At 42.3% G+C, this 20,719-nt stretch overlaps 2 protein-coding genes and 1 pseudogene across 5 annotated transcripts; 1 reads left to right on the forward strand and 2 right to left on the reverse strand.

The window, feature by feature from the left end:
• Window positions 1-12,718: 12,718 nt before the first annotated feature.
• LOC104433248 (1-aminocyclopropane-1-carboxylate oxidase homolog 4-like) lies at window positions 12,719-14,483 on the reverse strand. The gene is made up of 2 exons (XM_039306630.1): window positions 13,954-14,483; window positions 12,719-13,215 (listed from the first exon to the last, which is right to left on the reverse strand). Exons 1-2 carry the CDS (start codon window positions 14,061-14,063, stop codon window positions 12,948-12,950), a joined length of 378 nt encoding a protein of 125 aa, XP_039162564.1. The 5' UTR covers window positions 14,064-14,483; the 3' UTR covers window positions 12,719-12,947.
• A 207-nt stretch (window positions 14,484-14,690) lies between these two features.
• Window positions 14,691-17,719, forward strand: LOC104435526. Of its 4 annotated transcripts, none has more exons than XM_039306627.1 (5): window positions 14,691-15,271; window positions 16,557-16,674; window positions 16,769-17,095; window positions 17,230-17,300; window positions 17,388-17,719. In XM_039306627.1, the coding sequence occupies exons 1-3, from the start codon at window positions 14,841-14,843 to the stop codon at window positions 16,793-16,795; spliced, it is 576 nt and encodes a 191-aa protein (XP_039162561.1). In that variant the 5' UTR covers window positions 14,691-14,840; the 3' UTR covers window positions 16,796-17,095; window positions 17,230-17,300; window positions 17,388-17,719. The 4 variants fall into 4 exon arrangements, 3 of the variants coding, with proteins under 3 accessions (XP_039162561.1, XP_039162562.1, XP_039162560.1); XM_039306628.1 differs by having other exon boundaries at window positions 16,557-16,633; window positions 16,761-17,095; XM_039306626.1 differs by having other exon boundaries at window positions 14,692-15,271; window positions 16,761-17,095.
• Window positions 17,720-18,277: 558 nt separating this feature from the next.
• Window positions 18,278-20,054, reverse strand: LOC104435525 (annotated as a pseudogene).
• Window positions 20,055-20,719: the final 665 nt, after the last annotated feature.

Genomic DNA, 20,719 nt, shown 5'->3' on the forward strand with positions numbered 1-20,719 from the left:
CATATTGAACGAATCAATACGCTTGCGCTTAGAGCTCAAAACTCTTTATGAACTAGAACCAGCATTGCAAATATCTATTCTCAGCTCACATGCCGTTAAGCGGTCCTCTACCAGCTCAAGGTGGCGCACAGCATTCTCAAGATCTTCCATAACATGGTCAAGAGCTTCTAGTGCTTCTTGCTTTTCTAGCACATATTGAATCTTCATATTCAATATTTCACAATTGTAGCCGTTCATATCAGCAATTACATTCTTAGTTGCTGAACCATTGTTCTGAACACATCAGACATACATGCACGAATAATTAATGCCTATCATTTATGCATCCCTATTTGCATAGACCCATCATATCAATGAATAATTTCAAGTAAGGTTTCAGAATCAAAAGGTCACTACGTTTCCAATCATCTTCCAAAAATCCTAACTTAAAATTATCATTAATATGATTGTCATATGCAAAATCAATTCTAAGAAGCTACACAAACTTAAAAACTACCCCACTAATTACCCACAACAACCAGCAATTCTGAAAGCAATAGATAATAGATATCAAATAACACAACAATGCTTTCATCTTATAATACAATCAATACATTGGTTGCTACATCAACAACTATCGGGTAGTCAAACGATTACATAATATGTCCACAAAAAACACACTTAACATACATCGACCAATACAACTAACACATAGTCGGCACAACGGGAAAGATCCTCTTTTGTTCAATTTCTTGATCTTTTCCCTTGAAACAATACAGTAATATTCATTTACAAAATCCATCACAATTTTCTTATAGGAAGCACTCCGTTGACATCCCATATGCGATTCAACACATCTTGCCATTCGGTGGAAGAGTGGTTATGAAAAATCGCACCATCTCTGGAAGGTTGTGACATAGGACGACCATTCCATATGACCTGTTGAATTTTCCAATTGACTTCAAGGACATGATCAATTAAGTCACCCCTCTCCCATCGATGATCGATCGGCTCGGCTTTCAACTTAGAAACTGACCTTTCCTTTTGTTCATCGGTCGCTGCGAATAGGTGTGCGCAACCTCAAGGAGGCATTGTTCCTGCAACAAATGCAGAACAAATAAGGGATTACATATAATCCACATAGACTTAATTGAAAAAGAAACACATACTTTTCCCCTCCTTTTTTTTTTTTTTTTTTTTTTTTTTTTTTTTTTTTTCGGGTCAACGGTCAAAGTCAACGGTCAACGGTCAACGGTCGGTCAACGGGTCAACGGTCGGGTCAACGGGCGCGCGGGTCGGACCGGTCGCGACGGTCAAACTGGTCGGACCGCTCGCACGGACCGACCGCACGTGCCTCGCCCGTGCGGGGGATGACCTCACGCGGGCGTCATCCGGCACGTGCCGGGCGCGTGCCTCGTCAGTGAGTCGGGTTGGGTCGCCGTCGGGTCGGGTCGCCGGCCGGTGGCCGTCCGGCGAAATGTTGTCGGCGATGGCGTCATCGGTGGCGTCATCCGAGCGGTTACCGGCCGTTGGATGACGTCACGATGGCGTCATCTCGTGGCGTCGGCCGCCAGACGTCGGTCCGCGGACCGCAGCGTGCCATTCGCCCGGTCGCCCGGCCGCGCCGCGTGCGGTTTCGTCACCGGCGCGTGTGGCGCACGCGCTGGCCATAGCCAGCGCTTCGGCGCGTGGCGCCCACAGCATAGCGGGCTTGTGGCCGCGCGTGTGGGCGCGTGCGGCGTTTTCCGGCGACGTACGACATGTCGCGGACTCGTCTCGACGTCGCCTTTCACCCTGTTCTTTCATAATTTGATTCCGACTTACTGAAACTCAGAAAAATGGCCGAACAGCGCTCGGGTGTCGGGATTTTCGCTCGGTTCCGTACGGCCGAAGGGATTTCGCGAAAAATCAATCAAAAACATCAAAAACAGATCGGGAAAACGTGAACTAGGGCTCTGATACCAATGTTGGGAATGACTGATCCCCGAAAAACGGATTCGATACTCAATCGAACCCCTAAATCAATGCGGAAGCGAAGCCCAAGAAAACGACACGTATCACCGATCGTAAAGCACACCACGGATTCGGCGTACCTTGTTAGCCACGAGATTAAACACCAATGCCGAAGAAGAGGAAGAAATTCTGGCCCGTTCGATCGATGATGACTTGAATGAGAGAAAATAGTGCCTCGAACTTCTGATGTTCTTTTTGGAGGAAGAAGAGAACGCGCGGGAGAGAAGACGTACGTTGAATTGTCAAACGTTGTGTACTCTCTCTCTCTCTCTCCTCCCTTTTATACCTCTCCCCCTCCACGGGCCCTATTCCCGTGGGCCGGGCCCTTTGGGCCCAATTTGAGCTGATGGGCCAACTCAGGCCCATCTCATAAATCTATCAGGTGGCTTTGTGCGGTGCATTCAATTGAGATCGCTTGTCTTCCCGAAGGTGCGTGTGTTTGGCAGTCACGAGAAAATACTTCGCGAATTGTTTTGCGCAGAAATTATGTGAAGCTAAATACTGTGGGTTTGGACGTAATTTAGGGTTCAGAAGTGCTAGAGTGAACGATTGAAACTCTATAATCCTCCGACTGATTAATAGATTCTTTGTGGCTGGCTCTTCGTACAGAGTGAAGATCGACATTTGAGCCGAACCACCAGTTTCATAATTATTCTCTGTTGATTTTTTTGGTAATTTCGTTCTCTCTGCGTTGTATTTGGATTGCAAGATTGATTAGCTTCCACATTATTTCAAATCAAAGTTAACGTTTTTACACTTAAAAGCTTCAAATCACGGGCATGGGACCTGCTGATCCCATTCCATCACCTCATTTCTGCACACCTCGGGGATCTCTTTCATGTCTTCTTTCGGCTCCAGCCTTCTCTGGAGCGTGTCCCTGCAACATTATTCCTTGCATTGCTTGAACTGATTCTTTCTGCTTTCCCAATTCTTTCTTTTCAAATGTCTTATTTTGTTTGTGCCCGTAAGAAACTAAAACAAGAATAAATTCCCCAATATTATGCGATCCAGCTGTATAATATATCATTTCGTGTCCTTTTCTAGTCTTCTACAAAATTTTAAACTTGACTCGACCCGATCCCAAACGGTAATTCAACTTTTGCAAATTACTATTTTTTAATCAAATTCATGAATTAGAACGAAATTACGAAAAATACACGAAAATTAGAGTTTCTGGTTCGACCGATGCGAGTGTCGTGCTGCAAGGAAAGAGAAAGGGAAGGACGAGGAGGCAATGGCAAAGGGAGAGGAAGAGACAGCTTCCTTCCCAGATTCATTCGACAAAAACCAAACCCCGCGGTCGCGTGCTAAATGGCATTACGAAAGAAGGAAATAATGTCGGTTTTCTCAACGCTCTTCGTTAAAAACAAAGATGCCGTATTCGTGTGGTGGAGTGACATGAATAAAGAACGCGATGGAAATATCAACGTAAAAATGAGAGAACAAACTTACGAGTCAATGCATTTCGATTACGCGAGGCTAAATTTTTCTTTTTATTAAAAAAAACGGGGAAATTACAAGTTTTTATTAGTTATTATCGCTCCTGTCGATTCTATGACATCTTTATATGTTTTTCCAAATTTATAGCGAAACTGTAGCATTACGATGGTCTTTTTTTTTTTTTTTTTTTATTTGGGGGGGGGGGGGATTGGTACCGCCTCTTCGATAGAGTATCGACTTCACTAGGGCGAATTAATTTCTTTAAAAATTGGCTACTGGCTTAAGCACTATTGTTCCATTTCCTAAAGATAGGATTGGAACCGGAGATAAGGGGAAACCATGGCTCTTATGGAATAAAAAGAGTGTCTTTTTCTTTTTTACAGTGTTTGAAATTAACAACAAAATAAAAGCGAAAGATGGGTAAAGAACTTAGCGTGGAGAAACACGAGGGGCCCAAAGTTAATAATAAGTTTACAAGCTACGTTTGTTTTGTGAAAAACATGTTTCGGGAATACAATTTCTTCATTTTTTGGTATTTGGTTCGCTTAGAAAAATGATTCAATGGAGAACTTATACCTAAATTCAAGAAAATGATTTTTTTTTGGAAAAGTCGAAAAACATTTTCCAAAATATGATAAGGTACTGGTGCTTGAACTCGAAATTTTATATTTGGGTATAGAATCCCCAACACTGATTCCTAGCATTCAAGACTAGGTCTCCAGCGCTCAAGCTCAGATCCAGTGAGACTAGGCTAGAAGTCTTGGTGCCTGTGCACCCAAATCTGGGTCCATAAAAGTCATGCTTGAGTCTCCAATCCCAGAACTTTGATCCCTCGTACTCAAGCCCGGTTTCACAAAGGCAATGCGTGGAGTCTCGCCGCTTTGGCTTAGGCTCTTGGTTAATGAAGCAATTGTTCTTATAAAATTATATTTCTTAAAAAATTGAATTATTTATTTATTTTTTTTCTTCCTTTTTATTTTTCCTTCTTTCTTGGTCGATCTCCAACCATGAGGATGGCTGACAACCACTATATGCAAGGGATGAGCTTGCCTAAGGTTAGTGAGGCTCGAGCTCATTGGCCTCGTTGAATTTGGCGAGGTGGAGCCTTGCTCAAGATTAGCAAGCTCATCCCTCACTGTGATCGACGACCGACGACTAGTGGAGGAAGAAGGAGAAAGAAAAAAAAAGAAATATTAATAATTCAAAATTTTTGGTAGTTTTACCTAAGAAAATCAAATCATATTTTTCATACCAAATGACAATTTTTTTTTATTAATTTATTTTTGGGTTTCATTTAAGCACAAAAAAAAAAATTGTTGTTTTCTTGAAAAATAACTCTTGAAAAATATTTTCAAAAAATGTCACTTTTTTGCGAAATAAATAGAGTTCTAATATTTGTGTGCCATGACCATTATACACCTAAACTATGCTTGTCTGTGATACAAAATACTAATGCAAGAATGTTGGCGTGGCACAATTTTATTGTTTATCCGAGACAATTAGGTTTCATAAAAGTTTTATGAAATTCCAATCATATGTAATTTTTTGGTTTCACAGTCAACTCCTTTTGTCATGAAACAATCGGAGACTGCTTTTGATTTTAATGGTTGAACTCCTTGAAATCAAACTTGTGGCATTGTGGATTAACTCATTTGAGGAATTGTTTGTTTTAACCCATCTCATATCGAGCTTCACAGTTTAAGTTCTTAGGCGTTTAAGTTGGCACTTTCTCAAAAGGTCATCTATCCTGGTAGTGCTCTCACCTGATCATACTTAATATTGAAATTTCAATACTAAATATTACCATTATGTCAAAATGTGTATCTTGTGAGTTAATTTCGATTTAATATATATTTTAGGAACTTTCTCTTTCTATGCGGTGCGTAACCCTTCTCCATCTTAAAAACTTGTCAGTAGCCGCTCCTTATCTAAGCTCTTTGGCCTGGTGATCACTTCACATTCTTGTCGAATTGGGTTGTTACAAATGGAGTATTAGATTAGAGGCGAAAAGTCTATGGTTGGACATGTGGAAAAATAACGAGATGTGTTTAAAAGTTTTGAGAGTTAAGAATATCCTATAAAGAGTTATGTGCGATCCAATTCTAAGGTTAGACTCCTCCTGTTTTACAATCGGTACAAAATTTTGGCCTTTATTTATCTCTCATGTGAAATTTGATTAGTATGATTTTTGACGGTTGGAAAGCTTGTGAATTCATTGAAACCTAAAAATAAAATTTTTCCCAACAACGTTTTAATTGGGCGATTGAAACTAAAGGTCATGATGTTATGATTCAATCGGCGGATTTCGATAGATAAGCTATTTATGGATAAAACATGAAGCCGAGTTAGAATTTTAATAGAGTGGGGCTGTAAAGGTTTCGATAATGTTTGTCATTATTACATGATGGAGAAAAACATTGCGTAGCAAAACATATATAAGTAGAAATAGCAAGAAGTGTTTTTGTTTAGGACCGACGGATATATACTAAAGACAAAATTGATATATCTTTATATAGCGGTGCAATTTAAGTTTATTTTATGAAGTTTCATCTTTTAAGACACCAAAAGCTAAATATTATACTAATAATTTGCTTAAAACAACATCTAATTTATCGAAGGTCATCTTATAAATGGTCATGTTAAGTAAGAAATGGTTCTTATCTAATCATTAATCTGATAAAGTAATTGTTGACACTAGAACTTGTCCTCATGGGCTATTAGGAACCGAATGGTCCCCCTAGGCTTGCAGAAGACATGTCTATCAAAGGAAATCCGAATAAGGCCATAATCGCAACGGTCATAGTCACCGACGACTCGGTATCAACAATTATTCGGAAAAAGAATATAGGAAAGAGCCAGTTACCGAAGAAGCTGGATATCAATTACCAAAGCACCAGGGGTGTGCAACTGGACGGGGTAAACCAGGTTCCCGGATCGGCCCACCCAGAAAACAAGGTCGGGAACTGGTTCCTGTTGAAATCGGTCCGGGAACCGGTTCCCAAAATTCAAAACCGGTTTGAACTGGTCCGGGAACCGGTTCTCGAGGGATTACCCACCCAGGAACGGGATCGACCGGACCGGTTTGGGAACCGATTTGAGCACCGGTTTGTAAGCCAACCCAAAAGTCCAAACCCTAATTTGTCCCCTGTTTGAGAACCGGGTTGTACGCCTTCTTGTCGACCTTGTGGCTTCACTGGTTGTTGGTGTCGCGAGGAGCCGAGCGGCGGTGCTGGTGCAGTGGCAACTTCACAGGGGCAAGGGCGACGGCGACGGAGCTTCGGGCGGTCATAGGTGTCGGGTCATCGCGGCCACAGCAGGGGCGACGAGTGGTAGTGCGAGCTCACGAGTGAGGGGGCTCTGGTGGTGGCGCGGTGGTGTGGCCGCGGCGACGCAGGCGCGGTCTGTGGCGTGCGGAGGGAGCCCGTGAAGAAGATGAACGAATCGTTCTATTTCTTCTTTTTCTTTTCTCCCTGCTGGCTTGTCACGTCTCCTCACGTCCGTCTCTATGCTGCCCACGTCTCCTCTCGCCTCCCGACCTTGACCTTGACTCTCAAGCTTTTCCTTCCCTTTTTTTTTTGTTTCTTTTTCAAGGAACGAAGAAGGCCCCCTGCCGAGTGATCCTCCAAAAGAAAACCCCACTGGAGTGACCAAACTGTTGCGACCTCACCTCGGGTGAACCACCTAGGGTTTGGCTAATGCATACAAAATGAGGTAGAAATTTACTTATTAATTACGCTTAATATTTCAATATAAATTAGAAGAATTATGTTGTTTTCTCACGTATTAAAATAAAATTCGAAGTCATATAGATGGGCGGTTGCAAAACATGTTCCAATATAAACAGGGTTAACCTGAACCGGACTGGAAAAATAGGGTGAGTCGGGTACAAGGTCCAATGTAAATAGGGTTGGGTACAAGGTCCAAAAAAGGGAAACCGGTTATAACAGGATTAGGTACAGGGTCTAGGTCTGGAACCTACCCACCCTGGACCCGATCACCCCTATGAAGCACTTAGTATCATCTACCTCGTGGATGAGATAGTACATTTATTGAAAGTGCACCGAGAATTCGGGAAATTATTTGAAATGTCGAGACAACTATTTTCCTTATCTGGTCATAAATAGCCGAAGAGAAGTGATTGTAAAAGGACCGAAAATTTTGATAGAGAATGCAATACACTTGTTATTTGGTGCTTTTTACATTTACTTTAATCATCATTTATCCTGCAATTTTCTACAAGGCCGTTGGATTTATCTTTATTTATTGTTATTGCCATTAGAATAGAATTAATCGTTTCCTTTTCAAAAGGACATAGGACCCGATATACAAAAAAAAAAAAAAAAAGGTCGAAGATTCAACCTTCAATGAAAGATATTTTCTCTGAGAAGATTCTCGGCGAAACAATAATTAAGATAAGTTTTTATAAGCTTTTATATAAAAAGAAAAAATAAGGAGATAATTCCAAATAAGGGCTGAAGTACTCTCATTTTTTCAAATAAGGATGTGAAGTTGATATTATTTCAAATAAGGGCGGAATTGCTCTTATTTTCTCAAATAAGAGCTCAAGTGAATATTATTTTAAATAAGGACTTAAATGGCTATATTAATCTCAAATAAGGGCCTGAACTTACTTTTGATGAAGGGCAATTCATCTTTTAAGTTTTTTAGATTTTCCTTTTTTTTTTTCTTTCTTTTTATGTTTTTTCTTTACAAAAAAACAAAAAATTTAAAAAAAAGAAAGAAAAAGGAACACACACGAGAGGGATGGAGACCTCGCATTTGGTCGATGAGGATTGCCGGCCCTTGTCAAGGCGTCGACGACCCCGCTGGCCATCGCTGTCACCCCATTGGCGATGGGGCGACGACCACGGGGAGGAGAGAGCCCTCTCGCTAGCCTCTCGCTTGTATTTTTCCTTTTTTTTTTTTTTTTTATAATTTGTCTTTCAAAAATTGTAATCTATTTAATTTTAATTTAATTGTTTTGACAAAAATATCCTTAATCGGTAGGAATTTTTGCCGATCGACAAGCAGACGAGGCTAAACCCTTATTTGAAACAATCATAATCACTTCAAACCTTTCATTGAGACTGATATGATCACTTTATGCCTTTATTTGAAACGAGGTCTACTTCAAGTTTTTATTTGAAAAAATGAAGGCACTTCGAGGTCTTATTTGGAATTTTCCCAAAAATAAATAAAGGAGCAGCCTTTGCATGCCCCTCCCTAACTATCATTGGTGAATGGTATGTTGATGAAATCTCATGTATATTTTCAAATTTTTTTTTCCTGTTCTTTCTTGAGATTTATATTCATTTGAACTCGCCCATTTAACTCCTCTATTTTATATCTAAACTAGCCACTCAATTAGCGTTTTATGCGGCTTGTCTGTATGCATGTTTTTTAAATTGTTGGTAACACTAATAATACAATATTTGTTATAAGAGAAGAGATAAGACTTATTTGATAGTGATAAATATATAATTTTCTAGAAGAATATTACATGTGAAAGAAGGCTAGGGTTACAGTGAAGCAGAAAAGGCGTTGTATTATTATGTTCCCTACATGATAGAGAACGTGATTTTTTTAGAGTACATTCAAGAAAGCTATATTTGAAATAAGTTCTGATTTTGACAAGAAACAAAATATAATAGGACATAGATACTTTACCTCTCAGTGATCAGTATTATATAGGGGAAGAATCCAGCATTTCCTCCAGTGTTACAAAGAAGTAATCTTATGCCCGTATCATCTTTTATGCTCCATGCACCTCTGAATCATGCCCTGAAGTAATCGACCAGACTTTCATCCAACTCAGTAGTAAAGAATGCCCTCAAGTATGCGCCCATGGTGAGCTGCCGAAAAGCTGCAGGTTTATCTGAGGATACGAGCTCCGGAAACGGTCTGAGTTGAATATCCAAATTGCTCAAGTTGTAGAAAACTACTATAGACACATGTGGCTCTCGATTAGGGTTGGCCAACGCCGTATGCTCTATGCTTTTGTACTTGTTGTTGGACATGATCTAGAAAGATTGAAATCACGTAAATCGTATCTCTATTTTATAGTATAATGTTACTTTTGAACAGGTTCAGGTGCTTTGGAACTGCTCCCAGTACTCAACAAAAGTTTAGTTGAAGGATGTCACTAATGTTCACAACCAAAGCACCGGGCTTGGGGCGGTGCATCCAACCACTCGTCCCCGTGCTTCACTTGCAAACCTGGGAGTTGGTCCTGCAAGAGCACTGCGATCACTCCCGGGTCCGTGTGGGACGCCAAGCAGACCGTCAAATCAGGCTGGGGACAGTATGGATAGTAATTCCCCACCATCATCCTGCTCTCTGTACATGTCAATTCCTGTAGCTTTCTGGGACTCAATCCCAACCCCTCGCTCAACAGTCCCATCAGGATGCCTCCCAGGCGTTGGATCTGCTAATCCCATTCGATCACCTCATTTCTGCACACCTCGGGGATCTCTGCCACGTCTACTTTCGGCTCCAACCTTATATGGAGCGAGTCCCTGCAATATAATTCCTTGCATTGGTTTAAACAAATTCTTTTTGCTTGCCTAATTTTTTTTTAATGTTCAAATGACTTTTCTTTTTGTTTGTCCCCTTAAAAATATTAATTAACTTCATGCAATCCAGATGTATAATTTATCAATATCACGCTCATCACATTGAGATGCGTCACCTCTTCCATTAGTATATACAACGTATCATTCCATACCATTTGTTTAAAAAATTATCCGAAAAGTCAAAAACCTATTATATTGCATCAAATTCAATCATAAGCTTTTCAATTGTGCCAATTTAATCCTAAATTTAATTATAATTATCAATTTAGTCCAAAACATTTCAATATACCAATTTAGTCCTAAACTTTTTGATGAATTATAAATTTAGTCCAAACTTTCAAATGATTTATCAATTTAGTTTTTTTTGGTCATGTTTGGCCAAAATTGCTGACATGGTGGTTTAGTAAGCATTGATCATTTTACATGACACGACCGGCACTTAGAATGATCAGTGCTGATGTTGACAATTCATGCATTTTTTTTTAATTTTTTAATTTTATGAATAATTTTTTTCTTTTTCTTTTTTGTTTTTCGTTTTTTCCCTCTACCAAGTGTCATCGATGATTGATGATCTTTGCCGGCCTTAGGCGAAGGTGGCCCAAACCAAGGGCCGACAAGGGCAGCCCTCACCTGTGGCCAACAACCTCCATTGGCCATTGATGAAGCCCGATGATGGCCAATGGAGGGAAAATGGAAAAGAAAAAAAAGAAAAAATCACAATGAATGAAAATATTACAAAAATTGTCAACATCAACATCGCCATGTCACGTATTACGGCCAGCATTGACTAAATTGCTATGTCAATTATTTTTGGTAAAAATTAGTCGAACGACTAAATCGATGCACCATTAGAAGATTTAGATTAAATTAATAAATTATTAAAAGGTTTGGGACTAAATTGATATAATCGAAATGTATATGACTAAATTGATACGCTAAAATATTTAGAATTTAATTGACCACCGTATGGTAGGTTTAGAAATTTTTGGACAATTTTTCGATCATTTGTTAAATATTCTAAACTTGATTTGATGCGATCCTAAATGGTAATTGAGCTTGGTTGATTATCTCCAGCTAGCCGCTTTGGAATGGAACAAGTCAACGTTGGAGAAGAACGCGGCTCCGGTCTCCATCTCCCTCTGGTATATCCTTGCCTTCGCCTCCATCGGTTGCTCGTTGAAGGCCTTCACCGCCGTGATCGTGCGGTCCAAGACCTCCGTTGGCACACCGTGGTTGACTACCTGGAAGAAGCCGAGCTCGCGATGGGATAACTTTTTCTCGAGAAGGACTGAGTCAACTACAGGAAGACCGAGATCATGTTCCGTTAAAGAATGGAGACTGGTTACGGGACGAGTGATAGCTTCTCATGCCTTTTCTTAGTTGTTCACTGATTTGTGGTGAGGGTCAGAAGAGCTCCTGTCTTAGAGTAACCGTCGCATTTTGCAGATGCAATTTTCATAAATTTTGCAAAGAATACCGGATGTTTGTAGTGCATAGAAAAACCCCTGGAAAGGCAACTTGATCCCGGGGAGTGGGAGTGTGAATCGTGAGTTCTTGCTGATCTTCTAGTGACCTCCTATATCGAGCAGTTACTGTTCACGAGCTGTTCTGCGTTATGGATCTGTGATTGGTAGGAGCAACTACATCGACTTTAGAAGGAATACGGAATGATTGAAGTGCGATTATAAAAGGCCTAAAGCATCAAATTCAAATGGCTCCTCAACAGGAGCACGATGTCGGAAGTCATCATCGAGGCCATGGAGCCGTTGAAGACAGAAATTCTATGTGGTCTCCGAGAAGGTATACATGTACAGGGATCTCTACTCACATCTTTCCACTGCCAAACCATTCGGCCATTTCTTCATCGTCCTCATAGTCTGGTGATTCTGACTTCCTCTAATTCTGGATGAGCGCGGCTCATCTGGATTTGCCTTTTCCTCTGTGGTCATTCTGCTTCTTTCCAGCACCTTCAACTTCAACATTGCCTTCTTTTCTGTGTCGTGAGACAAATCGCTCACGCCTCTTGCAATTGGAAAATCTAGAATACCAGAAACATCGTTCAATGAGCATGTCAACTTCGGTTTCTCAGCGACCCCGTTCTCTCCATCCACCGATATCCACCTATTTACGACTCGCATTTGACTATTCAAATTCGTCTGTTTCTTTGCCCCGTTTCTCTTCCAGGATACTGCCTTCCTTTCCAGTGGACAGTAGACTATCCATCTCGTGCATTCTCGCTGTTGAGTTCTCATGTCTGTGAATTGGTTCAGCCTCTAGAAACGAGTTTAGTAAGCAAACTTCGTCCATCACACCAAGTTACCGTTACACAAGGAATATACAAACAATAAGTGCAAATTAACCACCACAAGAACAACAATAACTTAAGGTTAAGTAGAATTTAAGGGAAGAATCCAGTATTTTCTTCATTATTATAAGAATGCATCTTATTCTTTTATCACCATTTCTGACCTATGGACCTCTCAATCACGCCTTGAAGTAGTTCATCAGACTTTTCCCGTCCAACTCCTTAGTAAAGAATCTCCTCATGTATTCGCTGAAGATGAATTGCCGAAAAGTAGCGGGCTTATCCGAGGACACAAGCTCCGGGAATGGTCCAAACTCATTCTTGCGATTGCTCGGGTAGCAGAAAACTGCCATCAACACACGGGCTCGGCTGGCCAACACTGGTGGTCCCCACTTTGTACTCGTCATTGGACATGATCTGGAAAATTCAAACTTACATAATAAGACTTCATTTCACGGTCGAATGTTAACCTAAGTTAGGAGCTTTGTAGAAAGTCCTAGTCCTTGACGGGAGTTCACCTGGAGGATGTCACCGATGTTCACAACAAGAGCCCTTGGGACGGGCGCCACATCCACCCACTCGTTGCCGTGCTTCACTTGCAACCCATTGATCTGGTCCTGCAGCAGTAATGTGATCACTCATGGGTCTGTGTGGGACGTCAAGCCGACTGTCATATTGGGCTGGGGACAGTATGGATAGTAATGCCCCACCATGACCCTTGTCTTCAAGCACTTCAATTCCTGTAGCTTGCCGGCACTTAATCCCAGCCCCTCACTCAACAGCCCCAAGAGGAGGCTCCCCAGCCGTTGAACTTGTTGATTCCACTCCAACACCTCGTTTCTGCACACCTTGGGGATCTCTTCCACGTTTGCTAATTTTGGCCCCAGCCCTATATGGAGCATGTCCCTGCATTATTATTATGAGTGAGTAGTTTTAGGTTCCATAAAGGTTGGAACTTGGAACCTCCTCATTTTTATTTGCCTTACATACCCTAAAATTTATTTTGTCATAGGTTTCGGAGTCAGTTCTAGAATCTACCAAGATTCCATCTAAATTATTAATTCAATATTTTCAATGAATGATAACTTTTAATGACCACCACTTATTAATGCAATCCATTGACCACAATTTATATTTAAACACACAGAGAATATGAAGTATTAACAAAATAAAAGTCTCATCATAAAATGGAAGCTTAGACTATTGCTCTCATCATCAGACACCACGGATTACCGCACCATCATGCAAAGACATAGATTAAAAAAATACATAAAATTATTTCAGGTTTCATGTTTTACCTATTTAGATTTGGACCTTATTTGTTTAAATAGGTTTTCAATTTTTGGAACCTGAAACTTATCATGCATACTTCGGAACCTGAAATTGGATAAATTTGTTTCAGCCTAGTTCTCAAGTTCTAGCTTCTATTCTAGAACTATGCTCACCCCTAAATTCCGTGCATGGGTTGAACTCATTCTTTTCTTTTGTTTGTCATCGTCTTACTTTTAGTCATATATGAGATATTAGTTCGTCTCATTTGCTAAACACTCGACACGATCGTATTGCTAATTGAGCTTTTATACAACTAATTATCATCAAAATCATGAAATAGTACGAAATCAATTGAAGTGGTTCGGGACTGACCTCCAGCTAGCCGCTTTGGAGTGGAACAAGTCGATGTTGGAGAAGAACGACACGCCGGTCCCCATCTCCCTGCGGTAGATCTTTTGCCTTCGCCTCCATCGGCTGCTCATGGAAGGCCTTCACTGCGGCGATCGTGCGGTCCAGACCTCCGTCGGCACGCCGTGGTTGACCACCTGGAAGAAGCCGAGCTCGCGAGCGGCACGACCCACTTCTGCGACGACGGAGGGCCGCCGGAACGAGTCGCAGCAGGAGAGGTCGATGGTGGGGATGGAGTCGGGCCTGGGGCGGGTGGGCTTGAAGGTGGATAGGGTCTCGGGCGGGTGAATGAAGAGGGGAGGGAGGGAGGTGAGGCCAGAGTCGACGAGACCTTTGACGCCGAGCTTGGATTCTTCGAACCGCTTGAGCTCTTGGCTCGGTCGAAGGCTTGTTGAGTGGTGTCAGTGACGTCCATGGATGGAGTCTCCGCGTTCTGGTTGGAGCAAGGTTCTGGGATCGGGTTGGATGAGGACGTCGCGTAAGGAAAGGGAAGAAGGAAGAACGAAGAAGCGAGGTGAGTGGGACAAGAAGAGACACCTTCCGCATATATTTGAAAGAGAGAGAGAGAGAGAGAGAGAGAGAGAGAAGTGGGGACAAAAGTGGGGTTGCAATCTGTCTAATTGTAATTTCAAATTTGGATTGAAATCCTTCAAAATTACGACTAACTTTAGCTGATAAACATATTCCTTTGGACCAAAATATCCCCGTGTCTTCGGGCAATGTAATTTGGCGCGAGATTTCTCCTTCCACAGTATGCGAGTGGTAGCCTGTCGTTGCGTCAACTTCCCAAACGTCTAAACGCGAGCCTTCCGTGCCCATCTGCCGCCAAAATTCACGTCCTCTCAGACTCAATGCACAAGCTCTTCACAAAAAGTCGTTGGCATCTTCAACATCACTTCCCCAACCTCAGATTCGTCGTTACCTCCGCTCGTTCCCGCCAGTACACCGATGCCCCGAACCCCGACTCCGAGCTCGACTTCCCTGGCGACGATGTGCTTGGGGAGCTCCAGTCTTCGAAACCCATCAACCCAATTCCCCTATTCGCTCCGGGGATGGAGAATAACTTCCATCGGACGCAGCCCTCTAAGTCGACGGCGATGGCGGCGGCTCAGATTTCGCATCCGTGGCCCGAGTGGGTGGATTTGATGGTGCTTCTGTCGAAGGGAGGCTACTTTGATGCGGAGGGCAACCCATTCCAGAATGTGGAGTTGGGTCCGAAAGAATCGAATCTCATTAGAACCGCATACCTGAATTTCGCCCGCGACAGATACGACGTTATGAGGTACTGAAAGGAATGACCTTCGGTTGGTGCGCTTTACCTGTTCGATTTAATTACAGAGACATTGGGCTTTGGTGATGATGGTGAGGTATAGACCTCTGTGCCTTCTTTGAGGAGTATATATTTGTGGGTCGGTAGGGAACGTATTGCTCATATGAGCTTCAAGAAAGCTCGGACTTTTTCCAGGTTCTTGTTAGATCCTGCATTTGCATACCCACCAGCATATTGTCATTTAGAGATCTAACTCTGTCATGTTTTTTTTTTACTGTCTTTCCTGGTCAATTTATATTTTGCTTGCTTTGAGGCCAAGAGCCTGCTATTTGTAGGAAACGGAACTCCACCGTCTTCAAACCAGGCCAAGAATCACAAAATTGTTGAGGAAAGAGTTTTCTTCTTACTTTGTTCATTTTGAAAACCTGGAGAACAGAGAATAGATAGTTTTCCTTGGAGCTTGTGAATGGTCATGTTGTTTTGGATAATATCACCATGTCGTGTCAACTATGAAGTGATGGCCTATTATCATATATCTACAGATTTGTGATCTGTTTGTTTCACGAAAAATGAATGGCTTGGAAAATATTTTCTTAGAAATGATTGCTTGTGTCATTTGAAATAATTAGTCAATGATAAATGTTTTCATAATTGATAACAATAAATGTCTAAATATTTTCGTGAATGATGAAAATATTTTTCTTCGTTCATATTTGTAAGTGATGCAAGCGACCATTTTTTAGAAACTAGACATTTTCTCCCGAGCTTTCTTTTATCCAGAATTCTGTTAGTAAGCTAAATGTAATATTGTTAAAAGCACCTTTGTTGGCATCTTTGTCCATCTTTTTCTGCATAGTGGCAACAACATGGTGCCTTGTGTGCATCCTCCTTTACCTAGAAAAGAGAATCCACAGGACTCGCCTTTAGGTTTCAAGCTTACCCATCCACTATCAGGCCTTTCTATGTTACTATGCCTTGCTCTCGAAATGAAGTATTTGACTAGAACCTGGAGCCGAAGATTTTCGATGACGTAACCTGAAAAGAGGCAATTCATATTACATTGGGCATGTGATAATAATACGTATTAAGAATTTAGCTGGTAATCAATTTGACAGTATGCATTCTGATTTGGAGGTTAGCTATTCAATGTGGCTAATGACTGTCCAACGCAATATCATCACCAAGTAGGTATCCGACAACATAGCTTTACTTGAGAAACCAGAGGTTTCCTCATTTGCAAATAGAAACAGTCGATTAACTCATAGTCAGAAGGTTTTAACAAGACATTTCCTGATAGGTATTTGTCAAAGAAACATATTCAGGTCATAGCAGAGTGTGGACGCCCCAGCAGAGACAGAAAAGTGGTGAACTCTGGTAAGCACTTGAGGGCGCATGTGGGCATCGATGAGGGAAATGTATGTTCTTTTCCTAAAGACTTCCAGTAATTATTAGATTATATGGTTTCATCAGTCATATTCATTACAGACAGCTGATTTGCCAGGTTTGCAGCTCCTGCAACTTGAGGGGAAACTGTGAGAGAGCATTTGTGAAGGCACGTGAAGATGAAGGAGGGCTCACAGTTGATGTTATGCGAATCTTGTTGACATACGGACTTGACCCCATAAGCGATACTGTGGAGAATAAACCATGTCTGACTAGAACAGTTTAGGAATCAGTCGGAGCACTGCTAAAGCAAATGGCAGAGTATGGCACCAATGTACTTGGCTCTGATTCGTTGAAATCCACACCAGCTAGTGATTTATCCTCACATTCAAGTTCGGAAGAGAAAGGCTACAAAGATGTTCCAATGAAACAAGGAGATTGGCATTGCCCCAAGTAATGCAATTGTTAACATCCTATTGATTAATTTGAGTTTTGCTCCGAATATTTGATATAATTCTGCATATGGCAGCAACTTCTTAAACTTTGCTAAGAACGTCAAATGCTTGCGATGCGATACTTTTTCTCAGGAAAGATTGAATCAACTACAGGAAGACCAAGATCATCTTCCGCTAAAGAAAGGAGACTGGATATGTGACAAGTGATTGCTTCTCATGCCTTTTCTCACTTGTTCACTGATTTGTGGTGAGCAGAGCTCCTTGCTTATAGAAACTGTTGCATTTTGCAGATGCAATTTCTTAAATTTTGCAAAGAATACTACATGTTTGCGGTGCAAAGAGAAACCCCGGAAGAGGCAACTCAATCCTGGGGAGTGGGAATGTGAATCGTGAGTTCTTGCTAATCCATTCTTTTAGTTAATACCTACATTGAGCAGTTATAGTTGTTCATGAGCTGTTCTGCCCTTATGGATCTGTGATTGGTAGATGCAATTACATCAACTTTAGAAGGAATATGGTATGCTTGAAGTGTGATTATAGAAGGCCTAAAGCATCAAATTCAAAGGGCTTGTCTCAACGAGAGCATGATGCTGGAAATCATAATCAAGGTCATGGAGCCTTTGAAGATAGAAATTCTATGTGGTCTCTGAGGAGAAATAGTCAAATGCGAGTCACAAATAGGTGGAGATTTGTGGATGGAGAGAATGGGGTCACTGAGAAACCAAAGTTAACAAACTCATTGAACGAGGTTTCTGGAATTCTTGATTTTCCAATTGCAGGAGGCATGAGCGATGTGTCTCGTGACGCAGAAAAGAGGGAAATGTGGAAAATGAAGATGCTGGAAAGAAGCAGAATGACTGCAGAGGAAAAGGCAAAGCCAGATGAGCCACACTCATCCAGAATTTATAGGAACTCAGAATCACCAGACTTTGAGGACAATGAAGAAATGGCTGAATGGTTCGGCAGTGGGAAGACGTGAGTATAGATGCTCTGACATGTAATTGGCAAGAATCAAATTCATTTGTTTCGTTGCCTCTATAGGTTTTCCAGGATACTGCCTCTTATTTTCCAGTGGACAGTAAACTATTCATCTCGTGCAATCTTGCTGTTGAGTTCCCATGTCTGTGATTGGTTCAGTCTCTGTGGAATAAGTTTAGTGAATCCATCGCACAAGTTACTGTCTCACATGGAATATGCAAACGCATGTATTCAAATTAACACCATAAGAACAACAGTTACACAAGGTTTAGTAGAGTTTAGGGGAAGAACCCAGTATTTCCTTCAGTATTACAAGGAAGCATCTTGCATCTTATTCTTTTATCACCTCTTTTGACCTATGCACCTCTCCATCATGCTCTGAAGTAATTTATTAGACTTTTCCCATCCAACCCCTTGGTAAAGAATCTCCTCATGTATTCGTTGAAGGTGAACTGCCGATAAGCAGCAGGCTTATCTGAAGACACAAGCTCTGGGAACGGTCCGAACTCATTCTCGTGGTTGCCTGGGTTGCAGAAAACTGCTATTGACACACGTGGCTCTTGGCTGGGGTTGGCCAACACCCGGTGGTCCACGCTTTTGTACTCATCGTTGGACATGATCTGGAAAAATCAAAAGCATGTGAATAGACTTGTATTTCACAGTAGAGTGTAACTTTTCAACTTTCTCAGGTGATAAGTCCTTAAAGGGAGTTTACCTGAAGGATGTCACCAATGTTCACAACAAGAGCACCTGGGACTGGCGTCACATCCACCCACTCATCGCCGTGCTTCACCTGCAACCCGCCGACCTGGTCCTGCAGGAGCACTGTGATCACTACTGGGTCCGTGTGGGATGTCAAGCCGACCGTCAGGTTGGGCTGGGGACAGTACGGGTAGTAATGCCCTGACATCCTCCTTGTATCCAAGCACGTCAATTCCTGCAGCTTGCCGGGACTCAATCCCAGCCCCTCGCTCAACAGCCCCAGCAGGATGCTCCCCAGCCGTTCGACCTGCTGATTCCACTCCAACACCTCATTTCTGCACACCTCAGGGATCTCTTCCACGTCCGCTAATTTAAAGCCCCAGCTGTATATGGAGCGTGTCCCTGCATATTATCATTCCAGGCATTAATTGAACTGAATCTTTTCGCTTGCCCATTTTTTTTTCCAATGATATTTTCTTTCGTTTGTCAAAATGAATTTTCTAACCGTATGATGCATAATTTGTCAATACGACAGTCAACACATCAGGATGTGTCTCTGCCTTCTTTTCAGACATAATATGATACATCAGTTCAGTAGTGTCGTTTGCCGATCTAGCTCTTATAAATCTAATTTTCATCAATTTCATGAATTTGATCGCACATGCTCGTGGCTTACTTACCTCCAGCTCGCCGCTTTGGAGAGGAACAGGTCGACGTTGGAGAAGAAGGACACGCCGGTGTCCGTCTGCCTCCGGTAGATCCTCGCCTTCGCCTCCGCCGGCTGCTCGTGGAAGGCCTTCACGGCCGCGACGGTGCGGTCCAGGACCTCCGCGGGCACGCCGTGGTTGACCACCTGCAAGAAGCCGAGCTCGCGGGCGGCGCGCGCCACCTCCCGACGACGGCGGGGCGGCGGGCGGAGTCGCAGCAGCCGGAGAGGTCGATGGTGGGGATGGAGCCGGGGCGGGGGCGGGGGCGGGCGGCCTGAGGTCGGAGAGGGTCTCGGGCGGGTGGATGAAGAGGGGAGGGAGGGAGGCGAGGCCGGAGTCGAGGAGGCCCTTGACGCCGAGCTTGACTCTTCGAACTGCTTGAGCTCCTGGGCTCGGTCGAAGGCCTGTCCACCGCTGTCCGTGACGCCCATGGCTCGACTCCGATTCCTGGTTCGATCGATGTATGCGAGGGTGGTGGAGGTGGTGGTGGGGTGTGAGGACAGAGACTGGGGGAAGGAGGAATGACATGAACGAAGGACATAGCGTGATTGTTCATCGGTCAAAGTCAAACCACACTTCCAAAAAATCGCGTAACCAGGGATTTCACGCCAAAGGGCGAGATGATACCGCCGGGCCTCAACGCTCTCCCTCTTTTCCTTCTGAAGGTAGACAAGGCAAGATGCCGTAATGAATTACGTAACAATTAGAAAATAAATTAACGAGTCAACGCATCTAGATTGCACAAGATAATTTTTTTCTAAATATGACAAGAGATCATATTGACTAATTATTGAACTATTATATTGCAATCGTTCAATTGGTTGTTGTTACTTGATCTTAATCTGTCGAAAATATGATTATTTTTAAACAATGGTCTTTCCCCACTTGGGAATTTCTAACGTCACTTTGAGATAATGATGCCTTTCACTTTGATTAACTGTTCCAAAAAAAAAACTACCGTCTTAAGCATCATTGCTCCATATTTACCAAAGATAGAATTTGGAAGAATTACTTGGAGACACGGGAACGACGACACTTCAAAGAAATCAAAAGACTACTGCATTTTCTTTTCTTGGAAGGCTAGAGAATGGGTGGGGATAGAACGGACAACAAAGAGGGTTTGAGAAGCCATTGATAGGTCTAATATTTGAGAGTTGCGACTAGTGTACACCTACCCCATGCTTGTACGTGACGCGCAATGCCGATACGTGAACGATGACGTGACACAGTTTTTA

Source organism: Eucalyptus grandis, chromosome 2 (assembly GCF_016545825.1).
Source record: "Eucalyptus grandis isolate ANBG69807.140 chromosome 2, ASM1654582v1, whole genome shotgun sequence".
Lineage (NCBI taxonomy): Eukaryota > Viridiplantae > Streptophyta > Magnoliopsida > Myrtales > Myrtaceae > Eucalyptus > Eucalyptus grandis.